We start from the raw sequence: 26,230 nt of genomic DNA, 5'->3' as shown, positions 1-26,230 counted from the left end.
GAAGAAATATCAACAACCTCTGATATGCAGATAATGCCACTTTGATGGCAGAAAGTGAGGAGGAATTAAGGAACCTCTTAATGAGGGTGAAAGAGAAGAGCACAAAAATGGTCTGAAGCTCAACATCAAAAAAACTAAGATCATGGCCACTGGTCCCATCACCTCCTGGCAAATAGAAGGGGAAGATATGGAGGCAGTGACAGATTTTACTTTCCTAGGCTCCATGATCACTGCAGATGGCGACAGCAGCCCCGAAATTAAAAGATGCCTGCTTCTTGGGAGGAAAGCGATGACAAACCTTGACAGCATCTTAAAAAGCAGAGATATCACCTTGCCAACAAAAGTCCGAATAGTCAAAGCTATGGTTTTTCTAGCAGCTATGTATGAAAGTGAGAGCTGGACCATAAAGAAGACCGACTGCCGAAGAATTGATGCTTTCGAATTGTGATGCTGGAGGAGGCTCTTGAGAGTCCCCTGGACTGCAAGGAGAACAAACCTATCAATTCTGAAGGAAATCAACCCTGAGTGCTCACTGGAAGGGCAGATCCTGAAGCTGAGGCTGAAATACTTTGGCCATCTCATGAGAAGAGAAGACCCCCTGGAAAATCCCCTGATGTTAGGAAAGTGTGAAGACAAGAGGAGAAGGGGACAAAAGAGGACGAGATGGTTGGACAGTGTCATCGAAACTACCAACATGAATTTGACCAAACTCTGGGAGGCAATGGAAGACAGGAGGGCCTGGCGTGCTCTGGTCCATGGGATCACGAAGAGTCAGACACGACTTAACGACTAAACAACAACTCAGGAAGAGCACAAGCCACTCTCTGGTCCCTTAGCAGCATACAGGAAAAAATGAGGTTCATCTACCATTCTGCTTGATTCTGGGGCAAGAAAAGTTGCAGGTGAGAGCTCCCACATGTACTCTGTATGTGCAATAATGCTTACATGTGGCCTGTAGCTTTATATACATGCACGGATCTTTTTAGGAAGCAACAACGGGGCCCCTAACTGACCAGGCCATAAAGCCTCTAGGCACCAGAGCTACTATTAATCCTAGGGTAAGATAGGGTAGGCCAAAATAGTGGACCATTAGTCTTTCATTACAACAATTCTTGGCAAAATAGAAGCAACAGAACTTCTGTAAGTAACCCTCTGAATAGTGGGAACCAAAGTGTTCCATAATTGAATATATAGAAGCTAGATGTTCTAGGGATCAAAAACAGGAAACTGGAATGGTAGGTAGAAGCCATCTGAGAAAATGTTGCTGTATAAAGAGCTGCCGAGTTTTCAGCAAAATCATTTGCAAAATCTGCAATAAGAATATTCAGGATAATAAACTTCTTACGTCATACTTTGCTGCTTTTTTCAGGCCTCTACTAGGTTCCTTATTCTATCAGTTATCATATTCCAGAAATATGTAATTAAATGGCCATTTTATATAGAAATTCTGCCTGCAAGTTCAAGGTTTACACTTATACTACTTTGCTGGCAGTGACAGATGGCATTGCAAAAATACAAAATAATTTAGAATACAGACTTTACTTCAGTTCCATGTGTGTCACCATCCTTAGCATAAACAAATGGCATTGTGGTATCTCATTAAATCTATACATCTGTGTAGCGACTTGCAGTTTCTGGATATTTTCTGACATAGTGTTCAAACCAACAGCTTTTGCTCATATTTCTTTTTCTCAGAATGGCATCTTTATGCTACAAGAAAGGAAAACAAAAGCAAAGCCATACAGTAAATATTTCTGAGTTGCTCATATGGAGTATTTGCCATTCATCTCATCTCCTTTTCTTTAAAGATAACATGCCTAGCAGCAACTCTGTCTGTACTCAATCTGAATGCATAGCCATTTCTGTTTATTTAAAAAAAACCACAGATCATGCAACTAGCCAGGCTACAATACAAAACCAAAAGTGTGCTAACTGATTTGAACAACTTAGCAGTGATTAAAATAAAGGTGTCCACATTTCAGACAAATCAGTACGGATGGATCGATAGTTCTAACTGTTAAGGTCAGAATTAAGAAAGCCAACAGCACAAGAGTACAATGGAGCCAGCACTTTAAAACTCAGGAGAGAAGTGTCAGTGCCAATCCTTGGATGACAACAGGATCAGGAGCTGGGAGCAAAGTCTTACAACCAATCAGACAGAAGGAAGATAGCTCTACAACATCAAAGCCCCACATAAACCTGAACTGGCATTTTCCCCAGTCCTTACAAGACAGGAGGAAGCAACAGATTGCCTAAGGAATACTGTATAAACAAATCAGGAAACCTTCCAATCTGTAGCCGAGTGATGAAGAATGTGTGTGCCTCCTGATGTTGAATTACAGCTTCCATCATTCTCAACAGCTGGCCATGCTGACTAGGGCAAATGGGACATGCCTCGATACAACTGGATGAATACAAGAGAGAAACCAGAAGTTGTGTAGCACTTCTAAGACTAACTAGTTTTTATTATCCATAAGCTTTGTGTGTCCAAGTGCATATTGCCCTCTTTTGAAACTGCAAAGTTCCTATATGGCTGGAGAACAGAGCAACAAAAAAACCCCAGTGAGGCTCCATCAGGGAACTAGAGTTAAACTTTAATCTAACCACTAGGCAAGCTAATTGGAACCAAATTAATAATATTTCCCAGTGGTTGGAAGCAGCGGTTTCCTTCAGTTTGCAGTCCTGCTTGGTGGATGTTAAGAGACCACACTGTCTCCTTGGTGTTGCTATGGCAAACAGCAGTGGCTCAAAGTGTTTGGACTTGGACATCTGTAGGTAGGGGAGATTACAAAAAGGCAGCGACCCAAGTTGTCAACATCTTCTTACCGATCGGCTAAAGATTTTTTTTTTTACACCAGCAATTAGGAAGGGAAGAAATCCAACAATGCCATGACAGTATCTTGACAGATACTGCTTGACAGCAGTAGAATCAAGACCAATTCTAATTCCAGTCAAGTTTCCTAATTCTAACACTAAAATATTCTTCATCCTAGTTTGTGTTGTTCTCTGACAAGACATGCTTCACTCCTCCGCTGAGATGTAAATGGATATCTCTTTTACTGGATCAACCTTGTGATGGATTTCTTTTTTAAAAAATTAAAAGCTGGCATTAAGTATAGCATTCCCCGGATGTCTACAACCTATGTACAGAGATCCTCACTCAAGAGAGATCATAAAGGTAAATCCATTCCATTCTACAGACACCCCCCCCCGCCTCATCATGAATGGCTTTTAAAAATGCCCTTCACTTCCACAGTAGGTTGTTAGGTTGCATGAGCTGGTTACGAAACGAGTGGAGTACACCAGTCCCCTATAGAGTTCTTTGGATCCTGTTTTCCTTTGGCCATGGAAAGCAACTTGACTGGCTTTTGAACAATATGGAAATCAACACATGGTGACTCAGCAGTATACCCTAGTCACGCCACTCTTCCAAGACATCTTGTTAGCATCCAAAAGCTCAGGAAAGGCGCCCCAGGGATAATAATTGGTACAAGATATTTCAAATATGAGATTGTGTAAAGATAAGGCATGTCTCCCTTTCTACTCTATAAAATGCTATTTTATATCATCTGCTTTCCTGAATAGGGGCCTTTCAATAAATGTGTGTCATATAGGATATAATCTGCACTCACATACAATAGACCCATTAGAGCAGGAAAAACTGAAATAGAAATAAACAGCCTTGAGATTACAAAGCGCCACAAAGAACATTTCTATGAAAGAAGACTTGATGCTTATACATTTCTTTTCCTTTTATGCTCAGTTTTCAATTAATATGGTTCAGTCTTCAAAGAAGATCTATTTGGATTTTTATGTGAAACAGTTAGGAACCCATAATAATTAATAAAGTAAAAGAATCGTCTACCTGAACTTCAGCATATTTAAAAGTGCCAAGAAATTACCATGTGCAAGACAAGCAGGGCTTGGGAGCACAATGATATACAGTACAAGGCAGCCCAGATAACATTTGCCTGTTGCAGCCCATCCTAGGCAGAGCTTGGGAGGAGCACTTTATAAGAAATAGGGTTACCCATTATTTATTTTACAATTTATTTACAATATTTTATTTACAATATTTTTTAGCTGCAGCATTATGTGTTGCTTTTCGGGTGTGTGTGTGTGTGTGTGAGGTGTCACAGTGGCATAGCATCTTCTTAAAACATAGTCATTTTTATTTCATTTTAAAGTGAAACAAGTAACATTTACCTGTTACTCTTTAAATGTTACTTTCGGGGGGTTATTTGTGGGGATTTGAAGAACATTTTTGTATGTTTAAGTCATTTAGAAAAATAGAAAGTGACAGTAACATAATATATATAGCTAAAATAATATGTTTCTTTTAAAAAAAACACAAGAATGGATAAGAAGGAATAACATGAAGGCAGGCATGTCATGTAATATATAAATATAGGGATCCCTATATATTAGATGCAAGATAGTCCAACATAACATATTTGCCTAAATGAAGGCAGGTACCTCATGTTGTACCTACATAAGGAAGACAACAAAGAGAATCAGATCCTAATCTTGTGAACACCATTACTATTTTCTGACATAAACCAATAAAATACGGTTTTGAATACCATATAAACACAAACACAATCTGTATGCAATTGTCTTAAGCATTTTTGTACTAGCAAAGGAGACAGTGATGCCTTCGAGAGGTGTCTCAAGCAAGAGAACATGAGGATTGCTATATGGTAGTACCTAATGTTTTACCAGAAATATTTATAAATTATTCTGCCAGAATAGGGAATAAGACTGCAAAAGCATTAAAGAGGCAGCCTGTACAGTGAAAGAGAACAGAGGAGAGTCCTCTTTCTTGGCATGAATTGATTGAACTAAAAGGATGATAGGAGGCCAAAGGGGATGCAGGACTTTGTCTAGGACTGAAGCAGCTAAGGTTTGCAGTTCTTGGCATAAAATTGCTTAAATTTGAAATGTTGGGAAATTATGCAGCTCTGTCTAGGTTATTTAGCACATGATATCTCTGAATGTCTTCAAAAGCATTTTAAAATTAAAATTAGTGTTTTACAAATTAAATTAAAGAATTAGAATTCACAGTTCTGAAGTTTGAAATCCAAACCATATTTATTTAAAAAATGCTAGGTAGGAAACGATGGAATGTAGAAGCAAAGTTTCTTCTGTCTTGTGAACTTTGTAATTTGCAAGTCAACATTCAACTATTTATTATTTCATCTTTAATGTTTGAGGAATGTCAGCTAAATTCTTAGTGAGAAAATGGTTCTGGGGAACAGCATATTGTAGCGATGGAGGACGTGAATGCCTGTTTCCTGCTAGAATTTGTGAATTTGTGGGAAAGAATATAGTTCTGGAACGTCTTATTCTTTTTCATTCAGAATCACTCATCATTTATGCAGAAGACTATTAGAATACCAGATGCTGCATTTCCACATTCAAGCACATGGGCTGCGTTCCTGTTGCCCAGGCAAGCCCCAGATCGAAGCAGACAGCCCCTGTTTGGTTTTGGTACCACCTGCAGCTGCAGTAGAAAATTCTGGTGTTTAATTTTTTTTTTTTTAAAAAAACCCATACTGAAAAGCAAGGAAAGTTAAACAGGAAGTTAGAACACCATTTAAGTCAGAACCTGTTTTGTTTCACTTTGATTTTTCACTGACCATGTGTGACTGCACCAGCGGCATTCTTCTTTTGATTGACTTCAAATGATCAAGATGAGTCAGTTTTAACATGTTGGGGGCTGTTTTTCTCCCTCTCTTCCTTTTTTGCCTCTATGCATTTTGGTGTTTCCTTCTTTTGTCAGCAGGGACATGGTGGCGCTGCGGGTTAAATCGCAGAAGCCTCTGTACTGCAAGGTCAGAAAACCTGTAGTAAGACTGAATCCACGTGACGGAGTGAGCTCCCGTCGCTTGTTCCAGCTCCCACCAACCTAGTGGTTCAAAACCATGCAAAATGCAAAATGTGAGTAGATAAATAGGTACCACCACGGTGGGAAGGTAACGACATTCCACGTCTAGTCACGCTGGCCACGTGACCACGGAAGATTGTCTTCGGACAAACGCTAGCTCTATGGGTTGGAAACGGGGATGAGCACTGCCTCCTAGAGTCGGACACGACTGGACAAATTGTCAAGGGGAACCTTTACCTTGACCTCTTTTGTCAGCAACATGCCTTGCCTGTGTCCTGGCATCCGCTAAAGCAAATTCGATGCTGCTGCATGAACAGGGTCCTCTCTTCCATCTGCAACCTGGCCTTCAGTACACGCAATGTCTATACCTAACCTAGCAGGACTAAGCAAGCAATCATAGCCACTTGAGAGAGAGAGAGAGAGAGAGAGAGAGAGAGAGAGAAGTGAACCAGTGTAAGGTTAAGGGGAAGAAAGCTTATGCCACTCTTTTGCCATGCCCCAGGAGAGCTGCCTGATGGTGCAGAGACAGGGAGAGGAGAAAAGAAAGTTTGGAAATGGCTTGCCCTCAAATCTAACCATTTAACAATCCTCATCTTGTTGCCTACAATCTTGCCAGGTTCATCCTGACAAGGTAATGACAATGATAGCTCTTTGTGTGACCTTGGTATTTCAATGGCAGTGTGAACATTTTCTTCAGGAAGTAATTGGCATTCCTGGCGAGGTTTGTTTTCGCTTTTTTGAGGGGTGCTTCAGAATTACTAGGAAGGCAGGCGCACAGATTCATGTCAGCTCACCAATACCCAATGACATGAGCAAAATAAATTCCCCATATTCAGTATCTAGAGCAGAGGTGAGAAATATTAATTTCAAGTATAGCTCCCACAGTCCTTTTCCCATGAGCCACGCTGGCAGCAGGTTTTCGAAGCTAAAGTCGACAATACCTGGAGGACCAAATACTCTTCACCTCTGGCCTGGGAGAAATCACTTTACTGTAATTCTATATATCGTATATCAAGTTCTCCTACATTAAACAGCTCATACATCAGTGGTTCCAGCTACTCCCCAAGAGCTTAGGCTGTTCCCCAGCTACAGCTACCCAAAATCTGTTTCAGCACTGGCGATACTAAAGAATGAGCCCAAGACATTCTGAACTGCAAGCCCCATTTTAAGGATGCAGTCATTGTATCTGCATACAGCACTCCTGCCCCTTCCATCCACTGCCTTGCCTTGCCCTGTTTACTGGGAATTTCTGAATGGAAAATGTGCCCAAATCCAGTTACAAAGCTCCACAAATCTCTGTAATCTTGCCCATCCACGCGCAATTAGATTTTACCTCCAAAGCTTCCTAGCAAAGAAAGAAAGGCTAGGGGTGGAGAGCCACAGTGCACGTGACCTGATTGCCAAACGTCGGAATAAGGCAAGTAACAGACTCCCCCAATTATGAAACATTGGTTTGTATGGTGAAAATGGGGCAGAGATGGAACAACAACCAATTTCTACTTGATACTTCAAGCATTTCTCCGGCCTTTGCAGAACAGAATTTGATCTTAAGAGATGAAAGAGCTGTTTCATCTGTTGTTTCTCCTTTCAGGAATGTGGTTGTTTAATACTAGGAAAAATGTTACTAGGAAACAAAATACTAAAGTTGCCCCAGGTGATGTGCAAAGAGTGTCTTGAAATTTCTTAGAACATTTTCCAGGTTGAAACCAGTTTGTCTGGGGATGGGCCGGCCGAACGACTGCTTACTTTCCAGCTTTCCAGATTGCAATAGGATTTTTCTTTAACATTACCCTGTTTTGGGAAATTAAACATAATCTTTTAAGGATTTAAGCAAACTTGGGTCCTTTTTAAGGAGAAAGATGGGTTAAAAATATTTTAAGCATTTATTTATTTATTTATTTATTTTTATTTATATCCCGCCTATCTGGTCGGATTAGTACCAAATTCAGCCAACACACAACACCCCCCTTCTTGTCCCACAGAAACATCATGGTAAAATGAACCCCCCCCCTTCCCACAAATTTCACTGTCAAATATTATAGTCCGATGGAGCAAGTACATTTTTCAAAATTCTGTCCTATTTTATTTCTGTGTTTCAAATAAATTCAGATTTTATAACATGAAATTGTCCAACAACTAGAAAGGAGGCAAGGAAAAAAATCCTAAAAATACTCTAAAACTGAAAAGGTTAAAAAGGACCAGGAGGGATAGTCATTTAAGAAACTAAAACATCTGGAAGTCATTGAAAAGTATACAAAACAATTTTTGTTGGCTAATCAGCAAAATACTTTTTCTTCACCCCTGATTTATATACCATCTCACACTGCTCTGGATGGTTTACAGTTTAAAATTTCAAAATCCCATAGATCCCACGTAACAACACATACAATAATATGGTGGGAAAAAATCATACCAAAAAATGGGGGGAAGAGAACAAGAAAAGAAACAATAATAAAATATCAATACGTATTAGCAGCAGCTGGGAGACTCAGTTGTTGAAGACAGCTTTGAATAGTTGTTTTCAACCATTTCCTAAAGGAGGGAAGAACTTGTCATATCTCTGTTGGTAGCCTATTCTACAGAGGGGGCCACCACCAAGAAATCCCGATTCCTTGCCTTTGTCCTTCTGGCTTCTCTCAGTGTGGCCACTTTCTGCAACATGGTTTGAGAGGAGAAGGAGAAAATGGGTAGGCATGATTTCTGGGGGAGGCATTCCAACAAGTATGAGGGTCCTAAGTCATTATAGGTTTAATAGGTTATAACCAACACCTTGAATTGAGCATGGGAACTGACAGGGAGCCAACGAAGGCACACCAAGATCGAGAATATATAATCAAATTCACTAAGCTCAAAAATCAGCCTGGTTGTTGCATTTTGGACCTCCTGAAGTTTCCATACTGTTTTCAAGGGCAGCCCTACATAGAGAACATTACAGTAGTCTATATTTTTTTTTTTGAGATTACCAGTATGTGAACCACTGTTACTTATCTAGGTAGGGGCGCAACTGGGCAATCAACCGAAATTGACTGAAAACACTCTTGGCCAACGACAATACTTGAGCCTCCACAGAGAGTGCTAAGTCCAGGAGTACCCCAAGTTACAGAGCTGATCCTTCAGACAGAGTTTAGCCCCATCAAGGCCACGTATGTTTCCCTCTAAGCTGCCTGGTGACCCTCCTAATAGCAGGATCTCCATCTTCTCTGGATTCAGTTTCAGTTTACTGGTCATTACCCAATCCATTATCAACACTACATAGCATTCAAATACCTGTACAGTATCACCTACAGATGTGCTGGTGATAGCACACCCGAAATCTCCCAGTGGCTTTTTTTATTTAAAAGCATTGGGGAGATGCTTTCCTTAGATCATCTTACATGGTGTGATGTATTCAAACCCTGATTGAAATGGATCAAGACTATCCATTTATCCCCAAAACTCCTGCAACTGATCAGCATTACCCCTCAATTAACTTGGCCAAGAATGGGAACTGTACAGGACTAAGCTGAACAGAATAGTAGCAAATTCATTGCCCTCTACATTGTTTTATAGTCTTGGTCTGGTTCTGGGTTCTAACTGTAGCTGTAGTTCTTGAGAGTTAGATGTCAACGCTGGCTAAGGTCCTGCTGCATGAGTTGTATTTGTAGAAGTGTGATGACGTCACTGGCAGGGGTAGATTTTTGTAATTAAAGACTTCTTATTTCTATCCCCCAATCTGTTTGACCCACATGTAAATAGGTTCATTGCATCCAAGCTGTGGCAGCCCTGAGACAGAAGGAAGAAAATCTGGAACTGCTAGTGATATCATCACCCTTCCATGTGTTTAACCACTACAACAATATTTCGGTCAATATAATTTTTATGGTAAGAGAAATATAATCTGATTTAAGATATTTGGTGCTGCAATGACATAAGGAGTTAAGGAAAATGATCACTCTTGGGAACGGAACAGACTTTTGTTGGATTTGACTTGCTGAAATTTCTGAGACTCATTGGGAGAAGAAACAGATTGCATCTTAGAATTTGAGCAAAATAAAGTGAACACAAAACTGTGCATTTTAAAATACTGTATAAATAATTTTAAATGAACACAATTGGAAAAAAATTTGAATGCCTTAACTAATGGGGAATATGTGAACAAAGGCACACACTAAGAAACCAGATTTTCACATGGAAACCCATAAAATGTTTCTTAATATGATATGAAACAAAGATGGGAACAAACTGGTCATGGAATTTAGAGAAACACAGCGAAATCAAGACTGAGATTTTCACATCACTAATCACTACGATAGACAACATGAAAACACACGTAACGATCCTGATTGCCGAAATTACATTCACCAGATGGGTACAAACCCTTGAGATTATTTTACTAGCAGTAGCAGTTCTCAGATTAAACTACTTATACTCAGGGGAATTTAGTTAGCAAAAGAAGAAGTAAAAATCAGAATATGTATGTGTGTATTGTCCACTCCCTACACATATGTATATATTTTTAGCTATTTTGAAATAGTGGTCTCAATTGCTCAGTCTTCCATTATACATTATTACTTATAAAAATAAGTTACAAAAAATAAAAAGATCTATATTGTATACAGATGAACTAGTTCAGTGATAGAAGCTTTGATGATTACAGCATTATGGTAAACAGAATAAATAACAACTTATTGTCAAGAATAGAAGAAAGACAGAAGAACAATACATTTAGCAGATCATGCAGCTTTTAAAGACAGGATAAAGTCCAAAATGGAGAAACCAGCAACTACTGATGAATATCTTCCTGATTCATATTAGTATTGTGGTGCATGTGTTTGTGCATTCATTATAGTGTACAACAATATGAACCAAATAAAGGAAAACCTATATTAAATAATAAAGTGTCTGGTCAACTGAGGTGCTGACTAGAGATGGGCATGACTCGAAAAAAATGGCAATTTGTTGTGATTTGTAATTCATCAAAGTTGACTAATCATAAATCAAGAATTTATGATTGTTTGATGAATCAATTTACTGATCCATCTTGACTTTAAAACCCTATAAAATACAACAACCACCCCCGGAACACCTAGAGACACCAACATTTCAGAGGTGCCTCCTCCAATGTTCCTCTACTAGTCCTGCAAGTTTGGTGAAGATGGGGTTTTGGACATTAGAGTTACACAGCCACAAAGAGTGTCCCTGAGGAAAGCTCCCTCCAGGTACCTAGAGAAACCAAAATTGCAGAGAAGCTTCTCAAGACCCTCCTCGACAATCCCTCCAAGTTTCATGAAGACTATGTTTCAGAAGTCTGAATTCTACACCCACAAAAGGTGGCCCCCAGGAACGTGCCCTTTAGCAGCTGGCTTGAGGCAGTGCTGGAATCTCACCCAACCTAGCGGCTAAAGGACACTTTCAACAACTAGCAAAAAGACAATTAAGTTAATTTTTAAAAAAAGTTTATGATTGTGGGATATTGTGCTTCAGCACTAACAAATAAATAAAAAAAAAAGAAAATGGCTTGGAAGTGCTACAGTATCATGCCCATGTTGCCAAGCTTTGCATAGCAAAGGGCAGTCTGAATGTTGACAATATCCATGGCAGCAATCAAAATGGTCTACAGCAGGGGCCTCAAACATGTGGCCCACCAGACGATAGTTTGTGGCCCCTGCCTTGCCTGCCCCCCCCTGAAACGCCCACGTGTCTTCTGCTGTCAAGAGTCAAAAAAAGCCTCACTGGCTGTCTCCCAAGATCGCACCTCTTGCACCATCCATTGGGAATTGCAGCCTGCCAGCCAGCCCACCTGTCTGCTGGCTGGCAGGCTGCAGTTCTGGATGGAAGGTGCAAGAGGCGCTGTCTTGGGGGAGAGCCGGAGAGCAAGGTGTGCTGTTGGCTCTTTTCCCCAAGCGCCCGATGCCTGAGAGTGGAACTCACTCCCGGCCCATCCTCAAAGAGGGCCTCCAAGCCGCCAACAGCAGCTGCCTCCACCTCCACCTCTTCCAGGGAAGAGGCTCTCTGGCTCTCTTTCTCTCAGCACCCCCAGCACCAACCCTGCCAGTAGCCGCCTCAGCACCTGATGGTGCTTCCTCCTCCTGCTTCGGCTGCCTCGGCTCTGGAGGCTGCCTGGGCTCGCTTCGCAAAGTTTGCTCCTCTGTTGTGGTGGGGGTAGCTGCTGCTGTTGCTGAGTACACCTTTTTTTGAGGGGGGCACTCAGAGGAAGGTTGCCAGACCTCCATGTATGTGTGTGTTTTTGTGCATGCGCGTGCGCACCTGTGGGGGCCCCACCCCATTCTGTTTAATTCTGCAGGTACCGATGGGGGCTTTCCTTCTTTGGCAAGGCTATTCTGTGAGGGTTTTTTTAAAAATTATGTTGTACCCTCTCCCCCCCCTGCTTGGCGGTCACCAGTGCTCCCTCCTCTGCTTCTTCATCCTACCACTGGTGGTGGTGGTGGTAGTGAAGAAGGAGCCAGAGGGGGTCATGGCAGGTGACGAGGGCTCGCACGCCCCTATCCTCCTCCCCCTTGGAGCCCCAGCTGGGATAAGGAAACTCCTGGGCGGCTTCCTTGGGCTCTTGCTCCACCTGGCGGAGAATCTGATGCGGACCAGCCTCACCCAGACTCTGCCTCCAGCGGCCCCCAGGCAAATTGAGTTTGAGACCCCTGGTCTACAGGGTACCCTCTTCTGCTCACTACCATTCACAAAGTGGCACCACAGGAAGGAAAATCCCAGAACCTCATTTCTTTTTAAATCACTTAACCACTTCTCTCCTGAACACAAAGCAATCGTTAAGGCTGTTTTTCAACAAGTACGGGGGGGGGGGAAGTTTCATATCTTCCACTGCACTGTAGCTTTTCCTTGTCTTTCATACATACTTCGTACATTCCAAGTTCCTAATCTAACTTTCAACCCAGAGATTGTTCGCACCCTCTGGCCATTTAAAGAATGCTGGGAACTGAGTGCCTTTTTATATTTCTGTCGAGTCATGACAACTATACCTGGAAGACATAATGTGGTGGTTTTCCACTGCTTTCCACATGCCTGAGCTATGACTGATTGTACTCGCTTCACTTCTATCACACCCATGTTTTTGTATAGTTTTCTATACTAAAGCCAAACTGGCACACATCATCTTTGACCTCCAGTTGGTATTGAAATACTGTTCAGAGACAAGTTGGCTTGGGAGGCCCTCTGCATCCTCAAGACTCCACAGGGCCCCCTGGTCAAGCTCCTCTGCCTAAAGCTCTTGGCTTTTCCAGGAAGTGGTTAATTAACCGCCCTCCCAATTCTCCACGTGGCTCCACCATTTTACAGTAAGCAATTCCAAAACGGTACTTAACAGCAGTAAATGTCAGAAACACAGTATTTCCACAAGGCACCTCAGTGCTCTCTCTTTTTATTACTCCAAGGTCCACCCCACAAACTGGTCTTTTTTCTCCCTTCATCTGAATATTCACTAAGCTCATTATTCAATCAAGAATTTATACCACTGCTTAATACACGGGGGGGGGGGGGGATGGTATTCCTTCTTTAGATATATTAATATGTTTGGATACATCATTTTCAGAGCTGTATTTGTCCAACTGTAAAGTTAGAAGAACAGGAGGTTCATCCTCTAATCTTTGAAAATTCAATGTGTGTGTGAGTGTCACAGCATGTCATCACCTAAGCTAATTTTTTTTTTTTTGAAATACTGATTGCAACACATATGGTTATATGATAGAATACAAGAAAAGTGATAGCTGCTTTGTGTACAAAAGGTGAACTGTGTAGTTTATAGCCAAGGGAAAAAGATCTGACAGTTGGAGTTTAACTGACATATTTTACAGAATAATCAAGTAAATAAGTATGATCCATTTGTTTGTGTGACTAGATTCCAACTACCACAGGGCCCAGCTGGACTCATAGAAGAGTCATTTCCTATACATAACCAGCTCAGTTATCTAAGTTGGGTAATAAGTGGTATGTGTGCATATGAGGGGTTGCCTTTATCAATCCTGGTCGGCCATCTGCCTTCAACCTGGAGTGTCTGTCGGATATAGTACCCACTATGCTTCAGGTGGGGACAAACATCAGTTGGCCAGTCCAGGTTGCAGAGAAGCCTCTTGGTACAGTGGTTAAACTGCAGCACTGCAGCCAGAACTCTGCTCACAAGCCGGCTTGAGGTTGACTCAATCTTCCATCCTTCTGAGATCAGTAGATTGCCTACCAGGGGGCAATGTGTAGGCTGCATAATTCAGTTGTAAGCTGTCCAGAGAATGCTTAAAGTGCTATAGGGCAGTATATAAACAGCACACACTGCTTTTTTGTTTTAGTTGCTTTTTTACATATAGAACCCCTCTTTGCAAGCAGGCAGGCAGCTGTGGGGAATAAAGGAAAGGGGCAGGCAGCTGTGACAGTAAGGGTATTGGTGCCCAGTTAGGATGCAGAAAGAGAACCTCACACATGGAGAACCACAGACCACCAAGCTGGAGGAGGAAGGAATTTGTGGTGATGCTGTGGAGGAACCAGAACTAGCACTCCATGCAGAAGGATCATTTTACTATGCCGATGTGGAGGACCCCCGAACAGGAGACCTTGTGCAAATTTGCCTGCCCAAAGGCAGGGGCTTTGAACAGAGATACCGTGCCCACCTTGACTAACTATGCCCTGAAGCCCACTTCAGAATTTGGTGACTGGCAGGGCAACGGGTCCCCAGGCTGACCCAGAGAAGGTGCTAGAGGTACAAGTGCTAAAGGGAGTGTCATCAGTACCTTCAAGTACAATAAGGGCCCATTTATATAGGCTGTCCCTGCGAGGCACTGGATGGTCAGGACAGACGATTAAGCCACACCAGCCACGGGCACTAGACTTGTCATTTTCAGTGGAGCTAATTGGAGGAGAGAGGCCAGGAGCAGGCCAGGTGGCTTGTGCCAGTAACTCAGCCCCCAGTGTCCAGACAGGTTGGGAGGGGTTTGTTGTTGCTTCATCTCAGACCTTTTCTGAGAAGCTTCTGCCCACTACTTCAAAGTTTGGCAGGGGTGGCAGCACTCCCAGTGCAAAACCTGAGTTTTTATGTCTTACTAGTTTGGAGATCTTTTGAGGCAGACAAATAAACAAACAAGCAAGATTTCAAAAATCTGAAACCCACTGTGCATTTTTTACTTTTAAATATGATTTCCTCCAGCTCTTACATGGAGTTCCCAGTGCTCTTCCACCTACAGACATGAGGGAACGTGTAATGGCTTAGCATCAGCAATATTATGTCATCAAATATCATAGACTATGTACTGAAAGCAAATCCCTCCCCACCCCCTCAGTGATGAACAGAAGTCACAGCATTGATTAAACATATGCAGGAGCTAGGGGTTCATCAGAGACTGAAGAAATCAGCTGTAAATTTCTGACTAGGACTACAGGAAAACTGAAGTTACCCATGGAAAATACTATATGGGATTATTGGGCAGCATTCAACGTGGTGGGTCAGAAATGACACAGGTGACTTCACAGCAGGTTTTCACTGGAGAAGAAGATAGTGTCATGGAGCAGGAAGAAGGAATTTAAGTGCAGATTAAAATTACTGCACAACGAACTTTTGGAGAGTAATAATTGTGTAATAATTATAATAATCACCATAATAATTGTGATGGGGGTCAGTTTTAAGAGGACCTATTTCATAGGACTGAAACCTGAAAAGTCTAAGTAGGCCACATGCTTCCCCGCTCCATTGCAGTGAAAGTAAGACCTTTTGTTTCCCCCTGTTTTAAAGGGTGGAGGACTATGTACAGGGAAGCAATAAAGAGGAAAAAAAGAAAGACAGAGAGGGACACAGAGGTCTTTGAGCCCCTTCTAGGGAATTCCTAATACAATTTTGTCTCTTTTCTAACAAACCTCATTGTACAGATGAATATTCATGACATATCATTATGAAGAAGTGGTGAGTGATATAAGAAGCACATGAGTAATTAATATATTGCTATCCATTAATGGCGATGATTCCCATGCAGTTTCTGGTTCTAAGAAATTGAATGTTCAAGGGGCGAAATCAGACCATGGCATTTTAAGGAAGTGTTGAGGGGGTGAGTAACTGCCAGCTTTGAAGTAATGCATTTAAAATTATTACTTACTACTGTAACAATGTCCAACAACATTTGTTTTAAGCATCATTGCCAGAGTTATCTTTGCAATATATCAGTCATGAGTGGCAATTGTTTCAAAATATTATTTTTTTTTTGGGGGGGGGGGGTTGAGAATTTTCTTCACCTTTTGCCATTCTTATTTTCACTGCTATTTTATAAAAATAAACAGGTAGTAATGCAATCACATATCAGTAATACGTTGTGCAATGTGTTGCACTTATTAAGTACCCAAATTAGCAATGCTTTTACTCATATTCAAGAATATTCTCAAATGTTTCCTCAAAAACAAGACTAAAACCAGCTTCCAAATCCCATGTCATAGGTCTTCACATGTACGGCTGAAAAAAATTATCCAAGGAGTTTGTGCCCATTTTCTAACCACTGCTTGCCAGTTTGTCTGAATAATTTCAAAACCAAGAGAGAATACAGACATACCCATTTATAAAAAAACAGTGGAATTCACTATGAAGTGAATTAAGGGGCTTGTATACCGAACACAGATTAATTTTACAGTTTGTACAACACAAGGGCTGGCCAGTTTTTTCCATTAATCTAGTCAAGTTTAGCTGTCATGAAGGTACCACATCTTTATCTGTCCCAATAATGTCCTTTATGCAACTTTTGGTTGGCAATAACTGCCAGTTACTTTTTATCTCACAGTGAGTGATAAATTAGCATACCACCCAAATCTCCCAGTGGACCTTCTTGGCTTTCTTATGGCAACGACTATAGCAATCAATCAAGTTCCACTCAGATTTATATTACACTAGATTAGCATATAATACTGAACTCCATCATCTTGCCATTTTTGTGAACAGAAGAGCACAAGGGAGAATCAGGAGAACAGTGTTTGAAGCTGAGATATTCATGTGTATTTCACTGCTCTTTTCTAATTCTCTTCAATTAACTCCACTTTTCATGAGAATGGTTACAAATATTGGCTTTGGAAAAAGACAGGATATTAAACCAATTCCAAGTTATAGTTTAATACTGTATCCTGGTTTATTCCAAGTTGGCAATAAGAGTTTCCCAGTTCAGATGAAACTATTGAAATGCATTGTTAACTGAAGATTTCCTTGTTTGCTTGCTTGCCTACATGAAGGGAAAGCAAACAGGTGATGCGCACAGGCAAAAAAATGTGTTCATATCTCAGCTCAATATGCCAAGATATACTCGCCAAAGCACTGCCATAGAGACTTGATGTGAAAATGATAGTTAGGTTGTTAGAGAAGATAATGTAAAATATATTCAAATGGTGAGCTATTTCGAAATATCAAGCTCTTCCACTGACTTCATATTAGTGGCATCCGTCATTCTGGTAAACGCGAATGATGACAGAGCTTTCATACGGTGTTCTATCAGAACAACACTTAGTTCTGATGAATGAAACATTCCAAAACCCCCTATGAGTGGCCATTTTCTTGCTATTTCCTTATGCTCAAAACATTTTCCATTGAGAAATAAGGGTCTAATGAAAAGAGCTCGAGAAGACTGATGATTAAGAGAGATGTTTCTATCAGTCCATGAAAAAGCGCCTAGATTCAATATTATGCTGTGGTTTCAGAGCTTCAGATTCACAAATCTTTCTAAGCTTCTGTTCAACTATCATGATTTAGCAACCCCAAACTTACTGTTATTCTTCTATGCACAAAAAAAAAAGTTGAGGTAAATTCTTTACAATTCAGAGAAAGCTGTCGGACAAAGCTACACACATCCCACTGAGTTCTGAATGACACCCTTGTTAATTCCCTTCTACACCATCCCAGATGGCCAGTGATTCACAGCCCAGGGCCAGAAGTGTTATCTTACTTTCATTATGAAATGGGGGAAACATTTTTTCCCACCTTTCTCCCTGTTTTGCATCCATCTCTGTAGTTCAATATTCTTGTTCTTCCACATTTTCTAGCTGTCTAAAACCATCCCAAGGGCATCTCTGCAAGGATTTCACAGAACCAATCATTTCTATGTTTATAGTTCATTCTTTCAAAGATATACTCATCTCATTAAAGTTTCAGTTAATGAGACAAGCAAGATTTTGTACTAAGAGGTGGCTTTAACATCCTAAATTCTCAAACTGAGCTTAGTATGAGTTATGATAAAAATGTTCCTGTACAGGAAATATTGTTCCTTAAGGATTTCAAGGCATTGTTAGTTGATTTTATCCTGAAACAAATCTGAGACCTGAAGACCAGAGCAAGAATTCCATTAATGATCATTTTCGGATTTGTCTGAACTAGGAAACCTTGTTTCATACCTCTGGAATGAAATGTTTATTTTATTTGTTTGTTTGTTTGTTTAATATCCCACCCATCTAGACCAAAGTCTACTCTGGGGCAGCTAACAACATTCAAGAAAAATAAAATAAAATAAAATAACAACATTAATGCAACTGAAGATAGCAAATAAATTCGGTATTGACAGGAGGGAAGGCCTGCCTAAAAAGCCAGGTCTTGAGTTGGCTCTTTAAAACACCCAGCGAGGCTGCCAGACAAATTTCTGGGGGGAGATTGTTCCAGAGATGAGGGGCCACTGTGGAGAAGGCCCACTTTCTTGTTCTTTCTCTTTGGGCCTCCCTCAGTGTTAGGCCGCTCAGCCGCCCATCTTCACTAAAGCGAGTGATTTGGGTAGATTTAGGTGGGAGGAAGCGTTACACCAGATATTGAGGTCCTAAACTGTTTAGGGCTTTATATGTCATCATTAGTAGTTTGAAATCAATGCGGAAATGAACGGGCAGCCAATGCAAGGCCGCCAGAGTGGGGGAGATATGTTGATGTTTTCTCACCCCAGTGAGAAGTCTGGCTGCCACAATTCTGCACTATTTGGAGCTTCCGTGTCAATCTCAAAGGTAGACCCATGTAGAGCTCATTGCAGTAGTCTAATCTAGAGACTACAAGCTCAACCAGAGTGGTGAGCGCCCTCACATCAAGACAGGGATGCAGCTGGGCAATCCGCTGAATGTTAAACCAATCATATAAAGAAGCCAAAAAAAATTTCATGGAAATGATTAAAATAGGGCTTAAAGATGTTTTTAAAAAAAAGACACAGCATAGTAATGGTAAGAAACCTATTAGGTATGCCCATCAATTACCTAACTCTTATTGGCATAAATCTGACTGGTGAGTTGCCCCAAGTTAAGATGATGAGGATAAGCATTTGCTTTTATGCCTGAGGTACAGTGAGGTCTTGACTTGAGAACTTAATCCGTATTGGAAGGATTAAAGTCAAAAAGTTTGCAGGTCAAATCTGCATTTCCCATAGGAATGCATTGAAAACCATTTGATCCGTATCTGTTCTTTTCCGTCCATAGAAACTAATGGGAAGCTGCTATTCCGCCTTCGACCACTAGAGGGGGATATTTTGTTTCTTTTTTCCTTAGGTCAAGAAAGGTTCAGGGAAGACAGGGAAAATACAGTCCAGGCAGTACCAGGCAGTCTGAAGACTGTCTCCCAATCCACTCTCTAAACGCTGGGAGGAGTGAGGAAGCAGACACACACCCTTTTCACTGGCCAACAGTTAACTGAAAGTTCAAATTTTGCACTTTCCCTGCCTCCCACGTGGTTTTTTTCAGTTCGTAACTCAAATCTAAGTACGCAAGTCAAGTCAATATTTTCCTATGAGAGCAGTTCGTAAGTCAAAATGTTTGTAACTCGGGCCGTTTGTAAGTCAAGACCCCACTGTATGTCATTCAGCATGCAACAGCACATGTCTATGCTGACTCCTGAATTTGTAGAAATTCATCACTGTGATTTACACTAATTTAGTTAATGCTGGCACAATTACATAAGATTCTCACTCTCATCCTTTGCTGCATCATACAGTCATGTGAAAAACAAAGTGCATCCTCTTTGAATTCTATACTTTTACGTGTCACGACATAATAAAAATAATCTGGTTCTTAGTGTTACATACAGCACTGATGTTACCTGTCTGTCATGGGTTTGGAGGGAAAGTTCCATCCTATGGGGAGTGGAAGGCGGGACATCAGGAGGAGGGGCTGTACTGTATAAATATGTGAAGCCTGTGTGGTGAAGTTCAGAAGAAGAGACGAAGCAGCAGCTGGGAAGAAGAAGCTGGTGTGGGAGTCTGTGTGTCAGACAGGGTACTACTGTGTGTCAGTCAGTACCAACCTGATAGGTTCAGGTGTCTGTATGGTTAGCCAGAACTGATAGGTTCAGGGTCTGTGCTTCAAGTTAAGTGTTCTGTGTGAACCAAACTGTGTGCATGTATGAATGAGATTAAGCCACGTTACTATATCTTATTCACCTGATCATTTTATTTTCCCTGTGTGTTGTTTTAAATAAACCTTATTCTTTTATTTGTTGAAAATCCATCCCTGGTCTGTGTGACTTCTTATAGGGAATGGTTGGTGGCAGCTTAGTTAAAGTGTGGCAGATCCCAGTAGGTCTGGGTTTGTCACATTGATTGGTGTCCAGCGTGTGGGATACGACTGGTCCAGTTGTCCAGTGGTCCAGCAAAGCCTTGGCAAGTGTGCCCAGAGCAAGGGGGGTCTAGTCAGGGACAATCTGAGAGCGCGTAGGTAATCTTCTAGGTGTGCCTCACGGGGGGGTGCACTAGTAGAAGAACGTGTAACCTCAGATTGGGGGCTAGATTAGGGAGCTCTGAGGCAACCTGGTTTTGGCGGGAAAAAAGCTGAGGCAAAACTGTGAAATAGAAGTGAACTAGCTTGTCTGCTGAGAGGCCTAGCAGAGGGGGGTAGACTCTGGCTCGCAACTGTTGCAAGTTAGTGCTGAAGGACAGCAGCAATCTATAGAGAAAGCTGGTTCTGAGGCAAAAAAAAAAAAGTGGTCGCTTTATTTTGAGGCTTGACTTTTGAAAGCAGCCTGTTCTGGGGGGGGGGGATTATGCCCTTGACTCGAAGCCAAATGGCAGAAATGGGTGAAGTGAAAGACCCCCAGGTTGACCAAGGTTCTGAGGATGAATTTGGCTCAGTGCAGGGTGACAGCACGGGAGAACAAAACCCAGAACTCAGAAAAATACTCCTAGCCCAACAGCATGAACTGAGGGTGAGGGAAATGGAGGAAAGATTAGAGAGAGAAAAAATGCAGGAAAGGGAAAGGCAAAGACAATTTGAATTGGAATTGCAGAGAGAGAAAGGATGGCGTTTGAGTTAAGAAAATTGGAACTGATGAATCAGAACAATAATAACAACAGGGATTCTGAGGGAGGCCAATTGTCTAAAGCTGACCTGAAGAAATTCCCTGTGTACCACAAGGGAGATTGTCCTGAGGTGTTCTTTTCCCTAGTGGAAAGAGCGTTTGTGGACTTCTCAGTAAGGGAAACTGAGAAGATGACCATCATGCGATCTTTAATCAGTGGTAGCCTGGCTGAAGTTTATTCAGAGATGCCACAGGAACTGATGAAAGATTTTGCAGAGTTTAAAAAACTGGTGTTTGCCAGACATGGGATAAATGCGGAACAGCTGAGGCAAAGATTCAGGTCAATCTCCAAGAAACCAGAGCAGACTTTTACCCAAGTGGGGGCCCAATTGGTGAGGCTGCTAGAGAAATGGCTATCTCAGGAGGGGACAGAGACCTTTCAGCAGCTCAAAGACTTGATAGCGCTGGAACAGTTCTATTCAGTCCTGCATGGGGAACTGAAATTCCAGGTGAGGGAAAGGAAACCGAAATCTGTGGCAGAAGCAGCCGAGAGCGCAGATTTTATTTCCCAAATAAGAAAGCCTTTGGGTGAGGGGAAAGCGATGGGGAAACCTAAAGAAACCTACAGCAAGTACTCTCAGGGACCAGGGAAAAGCCAGCAAGGGGGAGGGGCCCATGGTGAAGGGAAGCCCTCAGACATGAAACCAAGACCTCAGATTTTGGAGGGAAAACCAAAACAAGATGAGAAAGACTCAAAATATAGCAGAAAATGTTATTTCTGTCAGGGAAAGGGCCATCTAATCTCAGAGTGTGAGAAATTAAAGCAGCTAAAAGGAATTGTGCCTCAGGATTCGAGTGGAACCAAGCCAAAAGCTGTGTTCTGTGTCCAGAAAGAGCAAGGCTCATTGTCACTGAGGGAGCCTGTTGCCATGGCTACTCAATCTGGAACAGCTACATCTGCTGATCAGGCTGAGGAAAATGGTCCTCTTGTAGAGGTCAGGCGCTGCCTACTGGTGAGAACAGATTCTCAGTTGTTTGAAACAGCAGGGGTGGACGTAGGAATACTTGACCATCAGTATAGGGGGCTGAGGGACACTTGTTCCCAGGTGACCCTGTGCCATCCAGATATTATTCCTAGGGAATATATAATCCCAAATGAGAGCATGAAGGTGGCAGGGATTGAGGGGCAGGTGATCTCACTGCCAGTAGCGGAGGTACCTGTGAACTTTCAAGGCTGGAGGGGAGTTTGGCGGCTAGCAATTTCATCGACTCTGCCAGCAGCCGTGCTCGTGGGAAATGACCTGGCTGAACATGTGAAACGGGTGCTAGTGATTACACGCTCACAAGCCACCACGGGGACAGTTCAGGGGGGTAATGATGAGCCCGAGATGGAAGCAGGTGGGGGGAGTTCAGAAGCTGTGGTGGAAACCTTAACCACAGACAGCAGATTTGGACAAGAGCAAAAGGCAGACGCCACTCTCCAAAAGTGTTTTGAACAGGTGACTGACGCCCAGCTAACACCTGAAACCCCAGTGAGATTTCTAGAGAAAAAGGGGATTTTGTATAGAGAGACCCTGAGGAATATCTCAAAAGGGGGAGATGGGATCAGAAGTCAGCTAGTGGTGCCTGAAAAGTATCGCCCCATGATCTTACAAAGGGGGCACTCTGACATGTTTGCTGCGCACTTAGGGGTGAACAAAACACAGCAGAGAATCACACAGAATTTTTACTGGCCTGACATAGGGAGGCAGATCAGGGAGTTCTGTAAACAATGTGATGTGTGTCAAAGGCAGGGGAATAACCGCGACAGGACCAAAGCAAAGTTGTGCCCTTTGCCTGTGATTGACACTCCGTTCAAATGCATAGGGGTGGATATTGTGGGACCTTTGCCCAAGGCCACAAAGAGGGGGAACAGGTTCATTCTCACCATTGTGGACCATGCCACGAGGTACCCTGAAGCCATACCCTTGACTAACATTGAAACTAACACAGTGGCAGATGCCTTGGTGGGGTATATGTCCAGGATGGGATTTGCCTCAGAAATAATCACAGATTTGGGAGCATCGTTCACATCGAAGCTCATGAAACGCTTATGGCAAATCTGTGGAATTAAGCACAAGGAAACCACTGCCTATCACCCTGAAAGTAATGGGTTAACTGAGAAGTTCAATGGGACTCTAATGCACATGATTAGGGCTTACTTGGCAGAGAATCCAAACAATTGGGACCAGAAGCTGCAATCCCTTTTGTTTGCTTATCGATCAGTGCCACAAGCCAGTACCGGGTTCAGTCCGTTTGAACTTTTATTTGGGAGAAGGGTGAAAGGGCCCCTTGATTTGATCAAACAAAATTGGGAGCAGATCACCCAGGATGACCCACAAGACGTTGTGACATATATAGACTCTTTAAGGAAGGACCTAAAGAGAAACCTAGAGCTAGCAGCAGAGACCCTGCAAGCTCAAAAGGTCAGAAAGAAAGCCTGGTGTGTCCAGAGAGCCGGGGAGAGGCACTTTAACCCAGGGGAGGAAGTGCTTTGGCCTAGGCTCTGCAAAGAGAACAAACGTCAGCTGGGTAGCCCAGAAGTAAAATACTTCGGTCACATAGGAGGGGGAGGAGTGATAAAACCCCTCGAGGCCAAGATAGAAGCAGTTCGTGATTGGCCTAGACCCAACACCAAGAAAAAAGTCAAATCATTTCTTGGGTTGGTGGGCTACTACAGAAAGTTCATCCCGAGGTTTAGCGAGATTGCGGCTCCGCTGACCGATCTGACGAGGAAGAAGGCTGATGACCGCATCCCGTGGACCAGCGACTGTGAGGAGGCGTTCCAGAGGTTGAAGCAGGCGCTCATCAACTATCCAGTGCTGCGTGCTCCAGACTTCGACCGGGAGTTCATCATCTACACCGATGCGTCTAACAGCGGGGTAGGAGCAGTTCTTTGCCAGGAGGATGAGAATGGTGACCAGCATCCAGTGTCCTACCTGAGTAGGAAACTCCAGAAAGGTGAGAGACATTTGGCAACCGTGGAGAAGGAGTGTCTGGCCATAGTCTACGCGATCCAGAAGGCCAAGCCTTACATCTGGGGAAGACATTTTACTCTGTGCACTGACCATTCACCACTGCAATGGTTAAAGACAATGAAAACCCACAACAGCAAACTTATGAGGTGGGCTTTAAATCTGCAGGACTATGACTTTGAAGTGAAGGTGGTCAGAGGGTCAGTGAACTGTGTTGCTGACGCCTTGTCAAGAAGACCTGAAGAATGAAGACGGCGAAAGAAACATGGACTATATATATATATTGATGACAAAAAGTTAAATGTACCTGGTTTTTTTGAATTTGGTTTGTATGAATAAAGGTAACTTGATGTAATGTATATGGTAAATGTTTAAATGCCTAATTGATATGGTTAACTTAGAATGTAAGTATAAGTAAGTATGATATTGTATGTATAAATGTTTTTGTATGTTTTGGATTCAGGTTGTTTTTTGGGAAAAAGCACGTTAGCTTTCCCCCTACAAAACAACTTATAAAGAGGGGAGGTGTTACAGACAGCACTGATGTTACCTGTCTGTCATGGGTTTGGAGGGAAAGTTCCATCCTATGGGGAGTGGAAGGCGGGACATCAGGAGGAGGGGCTGTACTGTATAAATATGTGAAGCCTGTGTGGTGAAGTTCAGAAGAAGAGACGAAGCAGCAGCTGGGAAGAAGAAGCTGGTGTGGGAGTCTGTGTGTCAGTCAGTACCAACCTGATAGGTTCAGGTGTCTGTATGGTTAGCCAGAACTGATAGGTTCAGGGTCTGTGCTTCAAGTTAAGTGTTCTGTGTGAACCAAACTGTGTGCATGTATGAATGAGATTAAGCCACGTTACTATATCTTATTCACCTGATCATTTTATTTTCCCTGTGTGTTGTTTTAAATAAACCTTATTCTTTTATTTGTTGAAAATCCATCCCTGGTCTGTGTGACTTCTTATAGGGAATGGTTGGTGGCAGCTTAGTTAAAGTGTGGCAGATCCCAGTAGGTCTGGGTTTGTCACACTTAGCAGGTCTGAAAATTAGGTAAATACAACCTCAGATGAATAACAACATATGACATATTACACCGTGTCATGATTTATTTTACAAAAATAAAGCCAAAATGGAGAATCCATGTGTGAAAAATTAAGTGTACCCTATGATTCAATAGCTCAGAGCGCCACCGTTAGCAGCAATAACTTGAAGTTATTGTTTTCTATATGACTTTATCAGTCTTTCACATTGTTGTGGAGGAATTTTGGCCCACTCTGTTTTACAGAATTGTTGCAGTTCAGTGATGTTTGTGGGCATTTATTTATTATTTATTTATTTAAAATATTTTTACTCCACCTTTCTCCTTGAAAGGAGCCAAGGAGTCTCACATCATAAAAAAAGGCAATATACAAAGCTAAAAATAGTAAGTGTACAAATATTAAAAAAGAATTAAACAAGTATTAAAAATGGTAAATAAAATCAACAAATATATATACAATCTCAGATGAACAACAGTGCATGACATATTACACATTGTCATGATTTGTTTTACATAAATAAAGCAAAATGGAGAAGCCATGTTATTTGCATCTCTAAGGCAAATACAACTGTAGATGTTTACCTTAAACATGTCAAGTTCCTCAGGACTAATCAAGATATTCCCCCTGTATACTTTCCCCTTATTTCTAGGAAAACAAGAATAAGGAAGTGTAAAAACTGTAATTATTTGTGGTAACCAGAAACGTAGGTTCCGGAAACCAGTCAACCAGCTTAGTGACCTAGAATGAAAATTCTCTTTTATTTACTTTTATTTTGTGTTCAATTCCACAATGTCTGTGAGTAAAATTACATTTCCCTGTTCTACAAATACCAGTTACATGGCATATTTCAGTAGCTATGCCATGGGATGTTTCACAAGTATATACGCCAAACCTCTATCAATGTTTTCAGCCAACAACTATTGATACAACTTTCACAAGTTCAAAATTGCAATCCTTAAAACTTTTTTGTCAATAAAATCCAGTACAGTTCCTTTCCACTCCACTTACTTTCTTTCTATTCCACCTTTCTCCTTAAAAGGACCTAAGGCAGCTAGACCAGCGGCTTCAACCTCCTTAAATAGTCTAA

The 26,230-nt window shown here is 41.8% G+C and overlaps 2 protein-coding genes across 7 annotated transcripts in view; one reads left to right on the top strand and one right to left on the bottom strand.

Annotated features, from left to right (window-relative positions):
* The window catches only part of LOC144586116 (uncharacterized), a 63,468-nt gene extending 37,652 nt beyond the window's left edge, over positions 1 to 25,816 (top strand). Inside the window, exons 2-3 of the mRNA XM_078383842.1 lie at positions 19,878 to 23,743; positions 25,793 to 25,816. Coding sequence (XP_078239968.1) covers positions 21,095 to 23,743; positions 25,793 to 25,816 — 2,673 coding nt within the window. The 5' untranslated portion in view covers positions 19,878 to 21,094. The remainder of the gene's footprint in view (positions 1 to 19,877; positions 23,744 to 25,792) is intronic.
* IKZF2 (IKAROS family zinc finger 2) overlaps positions 1 to 26,230 on the bottom strand; it is a 141,351-nt gene that overhangs the window by 76,108 nt on the left and 39,013 nt on the right. The gene's annotated exons all lie outside the window — the stretch shown is intronic.

The sequence above is a fragment of the Pogona vitticeps genome, chromosome 1 (assembly GCF_051106095.1).
Source record: "Pogona vitticeps strain Pit_001003342236 chromosome 1, PviZW2.1, whole genome shotgun sequence".
NCBI lineage: Eukaryota > Metazoa > Chordata > Lepidosauria > Squamata > Agamidae > Pogona > Pogona vitticeps.
Note: the sequence above shows the minus strand (reverse complement) of the source record. Positions and strands in the feature narration are given on the sequence as shown.